This window comes from Cloeon dipterum, chromosome 2 (genome assembly GCF_949628265.1).
Source record: "Cloeon dipterum chromosome 2, ieCloDipt1.1, whole genome shotgun sequence".
NCBI classification, from domain to species: Eukaryota; Metazoa; Arthropoda; class Insecta; order Ephemeroptera; family Baetidae; genus Cloeon; species Cloeon dipterum.
In genome coordinates, this window is record NC_088787.1 from 10,728,429 (window position 1) to 10,748,474 (window position 20,046).

The 20,046-nt window shown below is 38.9% G+C and overlaps 2 protein-coding genes across 2 annotated transcripts in view; one reads left to right on the top strand and one right to left on the bottom strand.

Annotated features, from left to right (window-relative positions):
• Positions 1 to 1,421: 1,421 nt before the first annotated feature.
• Positions 1,422 to 2,654, bottom strand: LOC135937486 (uncharacterized). Its single transcript, XM_065480638.1, has 4 exons — positions 2,493 to 2,654; positions 2,357 to 2,441; positions 2,013 to 2,303; positions 1,422 to 1,576 (listed from the first exon to the last, which is right to left on the bottom strand). The coding sequence occupies exons 1-4, from the start codon at positions 2,652 to 2,654 to the stop codon at positions 1,422 to 1,424; spliced, it is 693 nt and encodes a 230-aa protein (XP_065336710.1).
• Positions 2,655 to 4,059: 1,405 nt separating this feature from the next.
• LOC135937139 (uncharacterized) overlaps positions 4,060 to 20,046 on the top strand; it is a 41,847-nt gene continuing 25,860 nt past the window's right edge. The window contains exon 1 of the mRNA XM_065480227.1: positions 4,060 to 4,395. Within this exon, the coding sequence (XP_065336299.1) occupies positions 4,354 to 4,395 (42 nt within the window). The 5' untranslated portion in view covers positions 4,060 to 4,353. The remainder of the gene's footprint in view (positions 4,396 to 20,046) is intronic.

Below are 20,046 nucleotides of genomic sequence, written 5' to 3' on the forward strand. Positions count from 1 at the left end.
TAATTATTTATCGCTTGAATCGGCAACTGTTTTCTTTTCCTCTCTTTCCAGGGTTGCTCTTTCATTTTTTAAGAGACCCCTGAGTGAAATTCTCAGGTGATTGTGATTCTGGAATTGGATTTACATATATTCTGGCTGAGACTGGAACATCAGTAATATCCATAGGAAATTGCTTTATTTCAATACCAACAAAGAAAAAATTCTTGTTCTCACGTGTCCGGTAGAGTATCAAGTGAATTTTACCAGTTTGGTTGCATGGGAAATCATTGTAGCACTAGGGACAATGCTTTGCATGATATTAATTTCACAATGAAGGTTCACTGAAAAATTTAGTGACCTTTGATACACTACTTGAACTTTTGCCATGCGAGATGAAAAGTTTGCGAGGGTGGAGCTTTAAAAAATAACGCACGTCAAAAGAATCAAACAGCTGTCGAGTTCTTCCAAAACTACCGTTTGCTCAACTTGTTCTAATGATGTGGAAAGAAGAATTGCTTTTGTGTCTAAAATTGAAAACCATTTTTCTCATTTACCGACGCGATGTAGAGGCTTTTGTGCGGTGCGCTATGGTTTGTGCTAAAAAAAAGTTGTTTTTTCATTGAATAAATAAGGGGTGCATCAGAGGAAGAAACTCAAATGATAGGCAGGGTTCGCAAAAATTCGCATTTTTCCGGAAAAACACTGCATTAAAAAACGTTTTTGTGGGGGTTTTCTGCAATTTCTGAAACATGAAGATCAAAATTTCTCATGATGGATATAAGATAATTACAAAATCAGTAAAAAAAGCCACTGGTTTAACCAAAAATTTTAAAACTTCATCAAAAATTTCTGGCTTTTGGCGTGAAATGTGAACCTTTTTGTAGTTAAATTCGGAAAAATGTGGATAAACCCAAAACTGGTTGTTTTTTTTCAGCTGGTCTTAAGCGCTAAAAACCAGTGGTGCATTTTTCCGCATTGCAAAATTTGCGAACCCTGATGATAGGGTTATCAAAAGTTGGTTGGACAGTTATCTCACTAGTTGTGGTGCTGCTCCTACAAGACTGGCACGTGCAGGCAAGAACATCACAGGAAAAACAGGCACAACCTAAAAGAGGAATTAATAGTTTCGATTTAAACACTGAATTTTGAATATACCCCCAGTGCTGTTTTTCCTAGTCAGGTGGGTACTGTTTCCACAACCAGTCAAATGTTGGCCGACTGCATAGATAACTAAACAAAACTTGAGCCAATATCATCAAATATTAAAAATTAATAAACATACTATTCATGCATTTGTAGATGTTCTTGTACATGATGACTCGGTTTTCGTCATTACGCTCTCGCTCTATTACACTAACTTTTGCTTCTCCAGCACTTAGCTCAATCTTGTTCAGCGACGCGTCATTCTTAAATTAATTTATTAGCGTCATAAGTAAAATAAATCATATAACAAATGCCTTGTGCAACGCAAACACTCCATCAATCATCTCAACCCTCAATCCCTCAACATTGTCTGTTGCTTCGTAGAAAATGCACCCATCCGTCTCGCTCCACATAGCTGTTGGGTTCGGGAATGATCTCCAATCAAACAGCAAATCTAAATTCATAATAAATTTAAATTAAACATGCTATAGTAAATTTTATTATTTATCTATTTTCAATTAACAATTTTACAAATGTTTAATTTTTTTCAAATGCAGTACACTTAATTAATATTATTTAAGAATTGCGTGCGGCACTATTGTCTCGACGGTCAGGCGCCCGCTGGGTGAAAGGCGACCAAAGGACCCAACGTCCTTTGGGTGCAGGAAGCTCAGGCGTGCTGCCGAATTGCCCGTCGGCGCGCGCGCGCAGTGCTAATAAGCACATGAAGTGCTTGTTAATTTTTCGGGTTTGACCAACGACAGATACACACACGCTATTCTCTTGACTCTCTCGCAAGTTGCACCCAGATTATTTGATTGATATTTTTTCTTTTAATTTATTGAAATTCATATTAAAAATATTGCACGCATTTAATTTATAAGCTTTACCATTTGCTACCGCCATTCCTCCTCCAAGTTTCAATTCGGTACTTGATTCCACAACTTTCAGACGTGGTCCGTTTTCAAAGATGGAGACGTAACCAGAGCTCCTTCGGAGGACTACACTTTTCTGCAAATTTAATAGGTTGAGCATGATCATGTCATGTAAAAGACTTGCCTTGCGAGCGAATTGCAGCTTGTTGTTGCCGATAGAGAGCCAAGCATCATCTCCTTCCGTCTCAAAGTAGGCTGTATCAGATATCCAACTGAGCGTCACATCTACTTGGTGAATCGCCATTTCTGAAATAAACCGGGATTAGTGGGATGTAAAAATTCAACAAATTCAAACTTACCTAAGCTAAGTCGTGAGGATTGGAACGCATCCACATTGTAGTCCGCATATAGTTGACGAGTCTCTAACCACTCCTCCAACCACACCTTGAAATAAATTAAATTAGCGTCAAAAAGTATAAACAAAGACAAACAAACCTCTCCGATTTTGCCACTCTGCAGTTTTGCGTCCGGGAGGAAGTGAAGTCGCTCATCCATACCGCTCGAACACTCGCAGAAATCTCGCATCTTGGTGAACTCAAGAGCATTGATGATTTGGAGCGCCTTGACGATAATCATTAACCCGATATACCCGGTCATTACTGCCTCGCGCGATGATTCAAGTGTTATGTTTATTATTTTCACCCCTTTCCTTCCAAAATGTCACGATTCCCGAGATAGTTCATGCGTGACTCAACAGGCAAGGTCGCATTCAATCTACAATCAAAAATATTCCAGCTTTGTAACTCGACAGACAGCGCTGCGTTAAAACTAAAAAATACAAAATATCAGATAATCCAGCTCGACTTGCTGATCGAAATGCTACGTTGCTGTTAGTTATGTTGTTGTTGTTAGTTTTAAACTTTTTATTGATTGTTGTGCGTCGTCATAATCAATATTTACAGCTAGGTACGTGGGCATATCACTCGCTCCAGAGATGATTATTTTTGTTCCCTTCCAGGTGTGAGTGGCGGCTTCTCGAAATCCATAGATTTCAGACTGGCACGTGACACCCCAAGTGGTCTCACATCCACCCCCCCCCCCTACCCGAGCCGTCAAGGTGGCTTTCGCCGGCTCCGACGAGGCGCGCGCTGAGGCAGATCTGCAGGGTTGCAAAACACCCGCATTTTTTTAAAATAATGCAGTGCTGTGTTAAAAACCGTTTTTTCTTCAATTTTTACCAGTTTCTTGCAAACCATGTTTGCACCTAAAATTGCAATAATTTTCTAATTATTAGCTCATGACCTCGACTTGAAAATTTTTAGAGATAAATTTTTGGAGAAATTGAGGCAGCAAAATGGCAATTTAAAAGAAAAAAAATATACAGAGTAGAGTAAATTTTGACCACAAATTTTAGATTTTCATAGGGGAAAAATGGAATAAATTCATTTCTTTCGTAAGAAATTGGTAAAAACCGGGTGGTAAGCAAATGCAACCCTATACAGATCTGGCGTGTCATGACCATGACAGGATACAAACAATGCCTTTTTTATGTGATAATGATATCATATCGTAAGGAAAAATTGGATAAGTGAATACTCGTATGTACAGCAAACTAACCACACCGCCCATGATCTTAAAAGTAGAGAGACAATAAATAGTATTTTTCAGATAAATAGAATTGTTCATTTCAGCAAGTAGGACTTTTGTTTAATTGTTTGATCAGTTCAACTCTACGTACTACAATAAAGTAGAGAGCGATTATTTTGTGTCCTACAAAAGAGAGTAGATTAACAATTTAGGATATTACTTGATAAGCATTAAATTAAATCTTTAGGGTGCGTAGATACGGCATGCTCTTTCGCGTGAAATAATTGGCTATCAATAACAAGTAATTCTATTGCAGTAGCTCATTTCCCAGTTTCCCGCCTGAAAACAGCAAATTTAAAACACTTTTGTTTAGGGGAAGGTACTACATACTTTAGGTTAGAGGAAAAGGTTACTCTTTACAGAATTTCAAAGAATTCGGGAGGTGCTTTAACTATAAGTAGCGCTGGTGGCACTGCTCTTGGGTGGCATCTGCAACGATTTAGCGCAACTAACTCAAGGGCTAATACAACAGGAGGGAGCACCAGGCAGCTGGACCGGCGCGCGGGCGGCACGGCGAACGGCGGCAGGCTGCCCTGCCTCTGGCTGGAGCACTGCACGCAACGCACATGTCAGATCAGTTTGTCAGGCTCCGTCTGCCGTCTGCACTACGTTCAATTCTCGTTCACTGACAGAGAACAGAAAGAAAAGAAAAATAATAAAAGCGGGTTTTCTGCGGAAAAGCGGCTGACTCGCTTGCTCCTAAATCAGGATGGAAAACAAGATTTGTATCAGCACCATTGAGGGGGAAGCTGTAAGTACCGATTTTACTTTGTATACAAATTTCTAAATTAAATTGTCGCGGCGACTCCTCGTTTTGGTGAATTTTATTATGAGAGGATTAACAGATCAGCTTCATCAGTGACAGGATTTGATAGGCTTTTGGTTTTTTTTTTCAGAAACATATTAACTTTTTAACTATTTGAATACACATCGGAAAAATATGGCTATTACTTCTGCGTGAGATGCTATTGATAAAATATATGTAAAATTATAATTACAATCTTATATTTAAAAAAATATCCGAGAGACTGCTCTAAATTATTGGTTGGAAATAATAATTATGCCTCGGATATCGTGTTGGAAATTCACATTAAGCGCTGGTTGGATGGTTTGTTGTTTAATGCAGTTATGTAATATACATAAACGGGAAAATAATTAGCTTGTTTCAAATTTACTGACAAGTGTATTAACGACCATTTAAACCACATGGCGGGCGGAGATGATCTAAATAAACTGTGGGAGGCAAAGTCAAGTCATGACTGGATGTTTACACGCATTAATCAAAAGCCACCAAAATGTTTGCTGCGTTGCGGTTAAAATTAGAAGGCTTAAAGATTTCAAAACTGCGCTAGGCCCAATAACTTTTCATATTAAAAGCAGATCAATTTGTTATTCTGGCCGTGCGCAATATTTCAGATTTGCATACAACTAACTAAATTAACCTAATTTAAATATCCTGCATGCATTATATAAATGTAACCAAATAAACTATATGGAAATTTTCTAGCACACAGCAAAAATGTGAAAAATAATCTACTGCTATATGGTGCTTTTTCTCAGGAAATATCATCAACAGAGGATTTCCTGCTTTTTTTAATAAGTAGTAGTCATATACTTATTTTAATTTCATGACTTCTGAAAAATTCGAAGTCACAGTTAGTAAGAAAAATTGGTGAATTTGTGATATTACGTCACTTATGATTTTTTTATTTGCGCTCAGCAGTCAGCACTTGATAAAGTTAATCCTTTTCCGCGGACAGGATAACAATAATTCTGGATTTTTTGCAACTAAAGTAACACCGAAAAAAGTCTGAGGGGCTGCCAAAACAGCTGCTGTCTAGTTTTAAAAGAAGCGAAATAATTTTTTCTCTTGCATTTGCGCTTAACTGTCTGGAATTTTAATCGAACTGAAATAAAAGCCGTTAAAATTTTTGCACAATTATTCGTACGGGTTTTTGCAAGGCCGTTTTTAACTCTAAGAAAGAAAGGAGTAACCAGTGTTGAGTTTTTTTCATGGCAAATAGGAATTATTGTGAAATTTTCACCAAAAATATGCCAATATCACAAGCTTCAAAGGGGATTTATTCAAAATTTGCCACACGAAGAATCTTGAGCTGGAGCGCTCTGGGAAAATTGACATCCAGAACGCTTTTGATGTCTGAAATCGAAAGAAACACGTCAATTTTTAATTATATTCTGGATTAAATCACTTCTGGCGTACGTATTTGTTAACCTTTTGGAAATTGTGCCGTTTATTTATTTTTCTAACTTCTCATGTAGTACACAGGATGCCAAATTTTAATTAGAGTTTAAGGTTAGGTTTTAAACAGATCTTTGAGGAAATTGATTATTGCAATATACCGTCCATTTTCCTATTTTATATCTTAAAAAACAAATTGGCACACTAGGCAGTCTATGTTTCAACTGTTCGCACTAAATTTCAACCCATCAACGATAAATCACCAATTTTGGCCCAGTTTTAGCTTTGGTATTACTGTTGACACGATCTGAATCCGCCAGCAATGTTAATTTTCCCATCACTTAGAGAGAATTCTTTCTTTTTAATTAGTTACATGAGGGTGTGCGTGATAAAGGGAACGGCGGGTGACACACATCTACATTCGTTTGTGTGTAAATCTGCCGCGGAAGCTCGTTGCCGGCGTCGAAGGCGAAAGAGGATGAGGGCAAAGAGTGTAACCCCCGTGCAGATGAGCACCACGACATGATTTACATAATATCTCCTCTGCATGGCATCCGAGGGTCCCTTCTTTCTCTTGTCGCGTTAATTAGAAGCTCGCTCGCTCGTCGTGTGGAATTTTCACTTTGCTTTTGCTCCTCCCTGCGCCTCAAGACTTACAAAGGCTGAGGGAATTCTATTAAATTCGCTCGTTAAATTTTATAACCTTGAATGCGAGTTTTTGTCTCCAACGGATCATTAATCTTTATGGAGCGGAAATTATTTCAAATGGTTCTGCATGACTTTGGCTTTTTTATTGCTCACCGACCGTTATAAATGCAAATCGACTCAATTCAATTATTTTCACATTAGCTTACACAAGCTGATGGCTTCCTTTTGGGGACGCTGTATTTTGCAGCGATGCGGAGATTGTTTTAAACCCCTACAAGTGCACACATGGTAAAAAATAAGGTTTACTGTCTTCTGCTCGCTGCCCAATTTTCGTTCTAGAAAAAGTTAGATTGCTTTCTGCACCATTGGAAATCGATTTGTCCGTTACACAGAAGTTTGCATAATCATTTTGTACTCACTGGAGGGTAATTTATAAAAACAAACACACGTGATTGTAACCCATTATTTTCTGTTAGAAAAGAATGATTTAAATATGCAATTTCAATGAATGAAGTTGGAAGTTTAAACTATCTGGAAACCTTTAAAAGCTGAGGTAAGCCCATAATGCATTTTGGTCGTCAAAAGTGAAAATCTGTACAAAGCAGCTTTTTAAGGCCATTGGCATATAAGCCTGCAATTTAATTTGTTTTCCCGAAATTTTGCTTTGGCTCCTTTTCTATATAATTCTAAATATTTCCAAGGCACTGCTCAAACATTTTTTTTACATTTTGCTTGCAAATTTGTGTATTTCAATATAAACACTTAATTTCGTGATTCCTGCAACTGAAAAATTAATCAGACAAAGGTCATGTTAACTCAAAAACAAAGAACCAAATCTTGATGGCTAAAAAACTAGCAGTTATTTTAGCAAACAATTAGTATTGAAGTAAAATCTGACTTGTCCTCTTTGTGTTAACAAAAATGTCGAATTTTCTATTATCTAATTTATTTCCTTATATTTTATTACATTTTATTTCTTTCGTTTTTTCTCATGATTCGGCGGGCTGTATAGGAGTAGCCGAAACCGGGTCGAGATGATTTAAAATTCGATTTGTTGAGAAGTCCTATTTTGCTTTATCATGAATCATGAACATTCCTCGAGTTAAGGATTTTTTCAGATAATTAGAATTGTTCGTTTCAGATAGTAGGGATTTTGGTCAGTTAAACTCAACATAGTACAATAAATAAATAAAATCTGAAAAAAGTGTTAGCTAGATTTGACTCTTTCCTTTAGGACTGTTTTTTGAAAAATCTCTACAAGGATAGTTATTTGGGTTTCCAGAAATCGTTGCCCTTAAAAAATACAAATTTTCTACAAAATTATTTAATCATCGATAAAACAACCGAGAAAATTAACTCACAAATAATGACAGTTGAAAGAATTACATCTGTTTATTGATTTTCGTGTATTCTTTGCAACATTTTTATTACACTTTTTGAAACGATGCGATACGCAGTAAGAGTGTCGGGAAATGGAAAAGAGCGACCAACGATGTCCCTTTTTGCAATCAGGGAAATCACTTTACACGCGCACAACAAGCAAGATGGGAATGGGTCAAATGTGTGTTTACGAGCGGACTGAGAGCAGGCTCATGCCATCACAATCGCACTCATGCAAATCCGCGCGTTGGATGAAAGTGTATGTCGGACGCCGCCGCCGCCGCCGCCGCCGCTGGGTAAATAAAACTCGTGAAAGGGCATGTTGTTGCATACGCATTCAGAGGCACCGTGTTTGCAATGTCGACCGCGCTGTTTATTTTTGTTATTGTGCCCAGAACTTCTGTCTGGGGATTTGAATGTTTAAATATGGACTGGTTTATTCGTTTTCCTAGTCTGTTTTGCATATCGGGAAAAGACAAACGACCAATTTGGCTAATTGGTCCATTAGTATTAAGACGACTAGTTAGTTTGCGCTAAAAACGCTCACGAGCATTTTCTTAATTACGTTTTGTGCTCCGTTGCAAACTTTGCTTTGCTGAAGTTTTCCAGTTGACGAGTCTTGGGCTATTTAGACAGAGAATATACCGCCATTAATATTAAACTGAAGCAATTAATATAGGAAAATAACGCAGAGGGTGTGCTACTAAATGGAGTCTAGCGCGTCATGTGCTGTAAATTAAGCACGGAAACTTTTCGCGCTGAATAGCATGCGTTAAACGCGTAAAGCAAAAACCAAAGTTTAAAACATTTCTCTATATACCGACGCAAAAATAATTGCCTTTCGTGCCCTGGAGTTCAAAACAAATAAAAAAGCGCACGCGCATCTCTGAAGCTCTGTTGTCGACAAAAGTCTGCTGCGTTTACCAACTTTTGGTATCGCTTTGTTTGCTGCGGTTTTCATCACTTTCAGCCGCGATTTCTTTCAAAGATAAAACTTTTCATATTCGGCCGTGGTTTTATCAAAAACGCCAGCCGGCGTCTGGGTCTGGAGTCTGGACGAGGACAACACGCGCTGATGCCGTTCCTCGATCGCTTTCTTTGTTCGACGTGTGTTTCTTTTATTCCCAAAGTGCCTTTGATAACTTAATAGAACAAAGAGTTGCCCCAATGGAGCGCGAACTTCTGATACGCCAGACACTGTTTTCTTTTTTCGCTTGAGAAGCTGAAGCAGTTGCGAGGAAAATATCGATGCGGAATATGAGCAGCGGCGAAAGTGGTACGTGTATTCCTGGCACGTTTCGCAACCTGATCTTACTTTTGCGAAAAAGAAAATGTTATCGACACTTCCTCATCTTTAATAGACCGAGAAGGAAATATGTATTTCACAAGCGAATATCAAACGATAAATGGATCCGTACAGAACATATCATTAATTAAACTGTCTTGTACATTCAAACATCATTTCATAACCAAATTTAGCAAGATTTTAGGACTAAAAAATTGAACTTCGGCCAATTTATAATCGGAAATGGGACTTAATTAATTTCGGTTGTTTTTCATCAGGTTGAAAACTAAGAACACTTTATTGTGCCTTAATTTAATGGGGTGCGTCAGAGGAATATTTTTCATATCAATGCACCCCCATGCTGACATAATTTCAGATAAATAAAATTCAAATTAAATTGACAGAGCGTGAGAGCTGGCTGGATCTGACAAAGAAGTCATTCGTCTCTCTGCAAGTGCTCAAACCAGCTCTGACGCATGCGCACTTCTCGCATGTAATTTCATATCGTTTTGGCGGTAAAAAAAGTTCTACTTGTGTGACGCACGTCGCGCTGGACTTTTTGGTCGAGAAAAATATCCTCTTCACCTAATTCAACCTTCAAGAATTGATTCGTGTGCTCAGAAACTTGGTCAAAGACGGTCTTTAAGGGTTGGTCACCATATTCAATTGATTTTACAGCTGACAGGGTTGCATTTTCTTTCATTGCCTGGTTTTTTCTCCTCGTTTGTTTTACCAATTTCTTGCCAGACATAAATTTTGCGTTTGATCGATTTGTGCAAACCCTGCAATTTCAGGATTGGTTCTTCCATTCGAAACCAATCGAGCGTAAATTTGCATGAGCGACATTTTGCGTGCACCGTTTCCAGCCCCTTAAGGTGCTCTAAGTGACTGTTGCAAATCCTTGGAAAATGCACTTGTTGATTTACGGCTCGAAAATAAGCGGCAATTCGACCCACAGCACTCAATTCCCTGAGGGAGGAGAGAACGCTGCGCAATTCACCGGCGCCACATGATCGCCGCAATAAATAACGCATTTATGAATTCTGGAGAGCTTCCAGCGCGAGGAAATCGAGGTCGTACCGCCGCCACCGCTGCACACTCACTCTCTTTACGGTCAGTGCCGTAATGACCGTGAGGCGAGCAATCATAAAGAGTTGAAAAAGCCGAGAGACCCGCACGCAATTAGAGAATTGGCTCGCTATACTTGCGCTCGCATAAACATGTGCACTCGCCTCGCCGGATGCTGAATAATGGAGAAATTTATTCCCTCGCGGCCGCGTAAAGGACGCTTTTTACGCTGGGCGACGGCGATATGAAATATTTAATGGCTGCGCAACTGCTGATGAGAAAAGTGCTGCCGCTGGCTGCAGCGCAGGAGAGAAAAAAAACAATGCAAAAGCCTGTTGAGCTGCTTGGAAAAATGTGCCGATGATTTGTGAGCGGGTGACAGAAAAAATCACATTATACGAAATGCGAGCTGACGCTGGTGGAATGCTCAATGACAAAAAATCTCCGCGGCGTTTGTTTTCATCGTTATGCAAACTGCCTGGCACGGCTATCGCGGCGGTTGCCCACATTCATTTTGCGCTGTTGAAAGCCAGAATTTTTTTAAATGAATAATTAAATTGGGTCGCTCTGTCGCATGTAAACGAACAACTCTTATGAAAGTGGGTCAGATAATAAAGGGAATTATAGGAAAATACATCTGAGGAAAAATCTATATTATGGTTTTACAATTAAAAGATATTAGAATTGTTGGCTGAAAGAAGATAATTTACAACGCTTTTGGCAATATTTTCTTGGCAAATTTTCGATTCCTCTCGTCGAGGTCTATCCAATGGTGTGTAACGGTTTCTGGGGAAACTTTTTATTCCGTGAAATAAAATAATATTTCAAGTACGGAGACAGTCCTCACCATTTTGCTTACTTCGCAGCCATTTTTAATGACACTTTAATCAAGTAGGTCAATTTTGGCTTTAACTGAATCCTTGGGGATTAGTTTAAGCATTGGCATGGAGGATTTCCCGGGGATTTGCAGTATCAATCCTCTCTCGACCCTCTGAACTGCACGATGGTCGCTATCTTGAACCATGAATGTTAAATGGAATGTTGCAAAATGCTAAGATTATATTTCAACGCAGAGGTGTTTCCTAATAAATGAAACATATTTTTTTTAATAAAATTATTGATAAAATGATAGCCATGCATCGTGCCCTTCAAGCAAGGCAAGCGCACCAGGAATTTTGGCTCATACATGACAGCGGATGGGATACCGCGAATTCTGCGGCCAGTTGTTTGTCGCTGAAAAATCGAGAAGTCCCCATCCGTCGCGGCCCTGTTTCTGAAAGGAGTGGAGGGAGTGTAAGTGAGGGAAATAACGTGCTCTCCCCCCTCCACTCGCAGCGATAGACACAAAATAAAAGGAAGGTTAGGAATGGGGCGTGGCATGTGAAATTAAATTTGGAGTTACTTAAATGCCTGAATGAACAAAGAGGTTGAAAAATCAGTCATTTTTTAAATCAGAAAAATAAATAAAATATTTACACGTTAAAATGCAAAGTAGCAGGATTTAATCAGATATTGGAGAGAAACTTCAAAAATTGGAATAGTTGTGTAATCTGTTGAGGGCTGACAAACATGCGACGTTAATGGTCGTCTCACAATATATATTTATTGTTTATGCAACCTGCTTCTTGGTAACAACATGCCGGTTGCCTACGCTTTTATCTCTTTTTCCAAGCTAAATATTATTCAGACAGGTTTACCCACAATAATTGAAGTGCCCCAAAGCATTTCGATGAATGTTGACAAGCTCCTATGAGAAAGTTTTTGATTTATATTGACAGAAGCACAGAATTTCAAGTTTTGTTGCCGCGCTACAATGCCACCACTCGCTCGAAAATCCGGCTTGGTGATCGATCGCGGCCAATTCATCTCCTCCCATCCGTGCGCTGTTATTTTATCTCGAGGCGTCGCTTTCGTGCTCTTCCTTTTTCTCGGAAAAGAATAATGACAATATGAATGGAGAGGCCAATGAAAACAAGGAGAGCGTTCTCAATTAAGATTCATCACCGTCTCCACTCGTCCTCCAATCAATTTCCTCTCGGCTGAGTGCGCTGGAATTCGGCCTATTTTCGCACCGAAGATGATTGCGATGGGTGCGGTGTGCGTGCGAAAACTAATGGGAAAATTCCACTCTTGCAAAAGCAATCAGCCAATCGGCCAACCGAAAATTTTTAACGACCTTATTTGCTGCGTAAACCCTCAACGCAGGCCTCATTAGCGAAGACGGCCGTATTAATCGATATATTTATGAAATTAATTTGATTGGCAAGTTTCTCCGACAACTCCCACGCGGCATCGACTTGTCGTCTCAATCAGTGCTTCTGAAACTTTTACCGAATGTCAACAACTGCTGCGTGGCCCGACTGCTCGCCCGGCGGACGCGATTAATTTCCAGATTAACTTTCGGACCGTACCGCGTGCGGCACGTTTTTTATTTGAGAATAAGCGTATCATAAAACGAGGGATTTTGCTGTCGTCGCCGCTTATAATCCTTCGGGGAATTTTCCCTCAGCATCTCTCAGGCCGGTCTTTATCGATTTAGCCTCGAGAGCATCATTAGGGGACAAATAATAATATTCTGCGCCCCCTCAGCTTGGGGCACGACAATAAATTCGCGAATTCCGCTGTCACTCGTCCTCGTCACATAAATCCTGACGACTGATTGCAAGCGGAGCTGCTGAACAAATGGATGAGAGCAAAAAAAATGTCAAGGAAATGCTGCATTTGTTGATTCAAAAGTGCTTTTGCGTTGAAAGTCTGCAGAGGGTTTATAGCTTTGCATCAAGATAGAGATGTAATACAAACAACTTTTTATCACTTTTGCATTCAGATCAAAAGAGGGATTTGATTGCATAAAGGATCACTCCAGCTCTATTGAAAGCAGTCAACGTTTGAATTTAGGATTCTAGTGCCGCCATGAAAATTTTATTGATCTAAGTAAGTAAGGTCGGTGAATTCAATTTCATAGGACGTGCTGAAATGTTTGTGAGTAACTTTGGCAGAAACGAACGCACAAAGTTAGGAGTGAACTCTGCAGATGACGCAACTGATGACCTGATTTTCATGAAACTAATTTTCAAATCATTCAGTAAGAACATTTTCGGACATTAAACTGATTACGTAGCCAAAATGCGAGCAAGAACTTATGTAAATAAATGTTTCCATTTAAAAAGCAAAACTGATTTGATCAACATGTTTTTATATTATTTAAAAATGATAAGTGCTGAGCTACAAAATTGAATTTCTGAATAATTTAATTTGTTATTTGAAAATTAGTGCAAGTTAATTTTTTTCATTCTTGTAAATAAAAATCACGAAAAACGTAAAATGTTTTCAGCCATCCACCGTAGAAACGTTGGAAAATATTTTATATTTCAAAAAATAGTTATTCACGATTCTTGGCTGGACTGATTTTGGTTTTCAGAACGTCAAAATAAAGCATATTAAATGAAGAATGCAAAGTAGCAGGATTGAGTCTGAAATCGCAGCAGAAATACCTTAAAATTAAATTTATTACCAAATTATACAGTAGCGCCATCTGTTGATGGCTTCAAACACTATGGGCTTACACAACTGGTCACTGGTGTAATAAAAAATTGTTATTTCGGGGAATATTATTAAAATTTCTAAGACACAATTCCAACAATTAAAATTTAAACTCGCAATTACATATTACAATGCATTCTTGAAGTTTTTATTTATTGCTTCGAAAAATTCTTAACTTTCACTACATTCACTGTTATAGAACTATTAAAATAATAATGGTTAATTTATTGATTCCATATTGCCTGTTGAATTTGATCCTCTTGAATTAAACGAGTGAAAATTGAAGATTGATCCTGCTAATATCTCCACTCCCCAACCAGTGGAGTTCATTCAGAAAAGTCGCCACCGAAGCCACGACTAATCCTGCACTTTCTTCTCCAATTTCCTCTATCAGCCGCAACGGCTTAAACCTTTACTGCCATCCGTCCAGAGATTGGGTTAATGCAGCGATAAGGCGGATAATTTGCGAGTGCGCTTCACTGGAATTCGCCGTCATTTGGCAGCCAAATTGCCGCAATTACGGGGGTCGCAGCGCGCTATATCTGGAACGGATCATTTATTCAGCAGCCAATCCAGGCCTTGTGCTTATCTTGCGCTCTCATTCCGCATGCCGTCTCCCCTGATTATATGTATGTGTGCGGCAACCGTGCCGACCTCTCTCTCTCTCGTTACGCATTGCGCGTCGCCCTGCTCTAGTCCTGGATGGATAACAATCCCGCCCGATGACGCCTGCTCGCATTCAGATAGATAACGAACAGACGCGATTTGCAGCCCTCTAATGAATTCGAAATGTTGCGAAAAGCACTTCTTTTTGTTCTAACAGCAGTGCTTGGTTCGCCAGCATTACGGTTGGAATAATGGTCTCTGCTGATATTTTTAGAGCTATTCAAAGAACGCCTAGATGTGAATCCAGGGTTTTTTCGATCAGTAAACTTTGCTGTTTTCCCAGGGTTTTCAAAAATTGAAGACTTAAAAGGATATTTTTCCTTTATTAATAATTTTTATTTAAATAAACCAAATGAGGAAACACAAAATTGAGCTAGGCTAAGTTAATGGCTGTGAATTGTTAAGTTTATTTGTTCTGAGTTTTTAACTCATATTCGTCTCGGGACCATTAAATGAAATTTTGTAAACCATATAACAAATCCGTTTAAAAAGAATTTAAAAACCATCCAAATCGGTTAAAAATACTTGCAAAAGAGTTAAGGTTTTAGGCTTGTATATGGGAACATTTATCTACATTTTAAAATTTCCAGAGGAATTTTTAAGCAAAAATATAATTATGTAAACCTGTTTTCCAGCAGTCCCAAAAAGTATTCCGTTGATACAAAAATTCGGGGATATAATAAATTTTGCAAGTTAATGTAAAAATATATCTGTGAGATGTTACACCCTGCTATCTCTTTACCATTTTTTATCATTTTTAAGTGTAGTAAACTTGCTTAATTTATTCAAAAATATATATTACATAATATCAAGAGTCAGAAACACACTGAAATCCGGTATTCATTCAAGAGGTTGAAAGAGATATTTAATTGTAGCGGGGGCCAGAGGTGCGATAAAATTGGTTCCCACTGCGCAGATCCAAGATGGCGTCTGAATGAGGGAAACAAAAAGCTCTCTTTGGATTGCCGTACGAGTGTCAAGAGTTTGTTTTTACGATCCAAAAGACACAACTGGCTCGAGTAATGCAAATTATGTCACAATATTGACGAAAGCTTGGTTCTTTTCGCACATTTTCAAATACCGTTTTTTCGCGCCATACTCCACCGGACGCCATATCTGCGCGTCACATAAATCTGGCCCCCGCTGCATATATTTGTATTTTTGCTTCAACTATTATAAAAGAAACCAACTGTCCAAGAAGAAAAATAAAAATTTGTTGAAATACATATAATGCTCATCCTCATCGAACAAAACAATCAAAAGCCTGTAAGTACGTGTGAATCATGTTTCAAACGATTCCTTGAAAGCTTCTGTATCGACCAAGAAACTTTATAAATCAAGTTATATCCTCCAAAAAACGTCTGGAAAAGTCAATTATTTTTGCTACACACAAAAAATCCATCTCAAATTCACAGCATGGTTCTTATTATTGTTACGTTGTTATGGTAGCTGAATATTTCTCCGAAGTTTACAAAATATTTTGTGTGCAGCGGCACAAAGAGCCTTGAGAGGCTGCCTGCCGGAATCTCTTTGAAAGCGTCGCTAAATTAAATTTGCTAATTTTATCCACCCATTTTTCTCGACGCATCTTCAAAGAAACCCACGCACCCGTGTTAAAATGCTGTTCAGCTAACTGCTATCACACGCATCCTTTCACTTTAAGTGGATTCTCGGAACTTTTTGCCCGCACACACGCCCTTATAGAAGTCGAACACGTGCCGGGCAAAGTTTCGCCATTTGTTGGAACTGTGCAACTTTAATGCACCTCATCAAAAATTTGCTGAGAATAAAGATCCACTCTCTTTAACAATTCACGCCAGTCTGCGTGAAAGTCAAGCAGAAACTTTCCGATCCCGCCGCACTGTTTGCCTAATGCAATATGCATTAGCTAATCTCGTCGCTTATCTGCCGAACACAATGGATCCCCAGGGAGATCCTCTTTGATTATAAAATGCCGTTTCCGCTCCGCCGCCCAGAGTCTATTGATTACCCCCCTTTTTCCGCTGCTCACTTTTCAGCCGCATTCTTTTCCCATCTAGGTGAGGTTATCTATTTTCCTGACAATGAGATTCATTGCACCCGCGTACATGCAATCAGAAGTGCTGATGATCGATAACCTCGACGTGCACAGCTTGTCTAAACTGCGCTGTTGTACTTAAAAGCGGTGTGATTAACTGATTAATTTCAAATGCAAGTCATGTCGCAATGAAAGAAATAATTTCTCAGCACGTGCTTCACGTTGTTTTTTTATGTTCCTCGTTAAATCACAATATTTTGAAATAAAGGCACATAATAATTACTTTAACCAGTGGGTAAGAGGAAATTGCTGAGTGAGCTTGGGACCATAGAAAAATTTGAAATAAAATCCCAATGGAATTAACCAAGGACCAGGGGGCCAGATTCTCGTGCGACGCGCAGATATGGCGTCCAATGGAGTATGGCGCGAAAAACGGTCACGTGAAAATGTGCGAAAAGAAGCAAGTTTTCGTCAATATTGTGACATAATTTGCATTACTTGTACTAATTGTGTCTTTTGGATCGTAAAAACAAACTCTTGACACTCGTACGGCAATCAAAAGAGAGCTTTTTGTTTCCCGAATTCAGACGCCATCTTGGATCTGCGCTTTAGGAACCAATTTTATCGCACATCTGGCCCCCGCTGCCAAGGAAAAAACAAACAGATTTTAATTTATAAGTCGGGGATTTTTGCTCTCATGGACATAAATATAAATCTCCCACTATTTACCAAATTTTGGAAAGTATTTTAATAAAGATGGAGAAAAAATAAGACAGATTTTTTAACCGCCAAGGACTGCGTCCTAAATCTAAATTGCTGTATTTATGGTAAATTTTATTCAACCCCCTTAAAAATTTCGAAATTAATTTGAGTAGTAATTTTTTGCTGGTTCTTTAATTTAAAATAAAAAAACAGCTCATCTCCATTTTTCCACTCTTATCATTTATCATTTTCTGCTGCTGACTAACAAAAGTCACCCAGAACGCGGAATAACGCCTGACTATGGACAAAAGGTTTTTTTTCCAGCTGTGCATGCTAATTGGCAATTAAAAGTTAAGAGCATTTCAAACATTGGCGTTTGGAACTAATGTGCAGTCTCACCATTCAACAAAAACAAGAGCTAAAAGTAGTTGGTATCGGCTCTCATTTCAACCGACACGTAGGCCTGGTGCTGACTGCCCAGCTCTCTCGCCTACTTATTAAAATATCGACCGAACAAAAGCAGCTCTCTCACTGGCAGTGCAATTTGTTTGCTTTTAATTATATTTCCCTCACGTGGTGGTGCTGCTGATGTTGGTTGTTTGACAGAGAGTGAATGGAAACTCTCCGAAACGCTACAATACACAGAGGAAAAGGGATACCATTATTCAATGATAATAGATACAAAAAATCTGATTGTGGATTCAATTGTGGCAAAAGTTAGACCAGTAAGCATTTACAATTTTCTAGAATAACATTTTTTTAATCAACATCTAGTCAAGACAAGTTTAAACAAAGTAATTTTTCACCGCATGAAAGAAATTTTTCTTGAAAAGAAAATTAAATTATCTTTTTCATTTGCGCGTGGCGTGGAAGAATGGGATTGTTCAAAGCCTTGCTCATAATTCATCTTTTCATCCCGTTTCCTTTATGTAGATCACGAGACTCGCGAACTTAATTGAAAATGAAATATGGAACTTATTCGCTTCACCTTCAGGCCTTTGAGGATAAGAGAGATTGTGGCTAGCCGCGCGAGGAAGGGTCGCAAACACGAATATGGCCGATGACAGAGGCGAAACATGCTTTTCCCTGTAGGCCGACGTGCGTGTGCTCGTATAAATTTCCATTGCAACGATTTATATGCGGTTTCGGCCCAGATAAACACCCGACGACAACCGCCTCGGAGATATCTCCCCGCGGAACCAACTTTGCGCGAATTTATTGCCGCGCGACGGTAGCCAAAGGCGCGCCTCCCGCCGCAATGTTTGTATACACACAAAAAAAGTTGGCACTAATTAGCAAAGTTGCCAGCACAATGCGACACTGAAACTTATCGCTGCGTGCTCTCGTCGTTTCATCTTTTGCTCTTGAATTTTTGCCCGCCGGCTGTCGTGCTGCTGGGAAGTCGACCGAGGTGAAGCAGCACTTGTTGCGACGCGCGCCATGATGAGAAATCGCCGGGTAAAACTTTTTCTGACACGGTTCGCCGTGTCGTTATTAAACTTCTTTCCCTTTTTGCCACCACAATAGCTAGTTCCGTGGCTTGTGCACTACCTTTTTATGTAGCAACAGGGTGTGGCTAAACAGTTAATGATTAACAAAAAGAATTTCTGGAAATAACTAGAATTGTCTATTATGACTTATAATACAAGTAAAAAATATTTGAGTTAATAATCAAAGCAATACGTAATTTTTTACCTCAAAGAACTCGTTGAGTTGCTCAAAATCTTATTTCTAGCCTCTTTTTACATACAAAATGCACTAGGTAATTTTTGCTGGTTTTTGTTTCAATTTGATTAGTCAAAATTGTACTTCAATTTGTGTTAGTCATATCGAATTTTAAATATATCCAGCTGAAAATTCAATTTATAGATAACATAACCTATTAAATGAACTTTTCTATCAGCGGGGGCCAGATGTGCGATAAAATTGGTTCCTAATGCGCAGATCCAAGATGGCGTCTGAATGTTGGAAGCAAAAAGCTCTATTTGGATTGCCATACAAGTATCAAGAGTTTCTTTTTACGATCCAAAAGACACAATCAGTACAAGTAATGCAAATTATGCCACAATATTGACGAAAACTTGGTTCTTTTCGCGTATTTTCACGTGACCGTTTTTTCACGCCATACTCCACCGGACGCCATATCTGCGTGTTGCACTAATCTGTCCCCCGCTGTTTTTTATGATTTATTTTCCGTGTTTTTGGAAGTAAGCCTTTGTCTAGTTTGTTTAAATTTTTTCTCATGTGAAAAAACCGAACAAAAAATTTTGCAAACCCTGCGTAACAACAACGACGACCATTTGAAAATCAGAATTTGCAAAAATAGCATTTTCCTAGAACGTATTTTTACAGATTAAAAAGTAATAAAAAGGGGAGACCATCCAAAACTTTGTCTGCATTCAACCATCAATTAAAAAAAAAATCACTTTTTCAGGTGTTTGACTCTCATGTCATGACGTTGTATGTTGCCAAGGTAACACCACTGGGGGCTATAACTGAAATTTTCGCTTCGTTTGGCCAATTTGTGTATGAAAAATGTACGTCCGGAGTTGAAAAATAAAAGGGGATGTGCGCTAATTAAAAAAAGTCAACCCCCGGCTTTGTTGCAGCAGAATATTGTGGAAATGTTCTGACTGATGAGTGGAATAAAAATGGCAAGAGGCACTTGAGCAACAGAGAAATACGCGTTTTCCCTCTGGCATTTCGAGAGCGCGCGCGTAAAATTTTGTTTTGAATCCTGCGTTACCTGTCCGCCATCAAAGAACGCACATGCAAAATATTCCATTCCGCCTTTGAGTCCCTGCTCTTATTGGCTCTACGGACAGCGCTGGTCTCGAAAGGAGCCTAATTGAAGTTTCTCCCTCTCTCCCTCGCTGTCGGCCTGGCACACAGG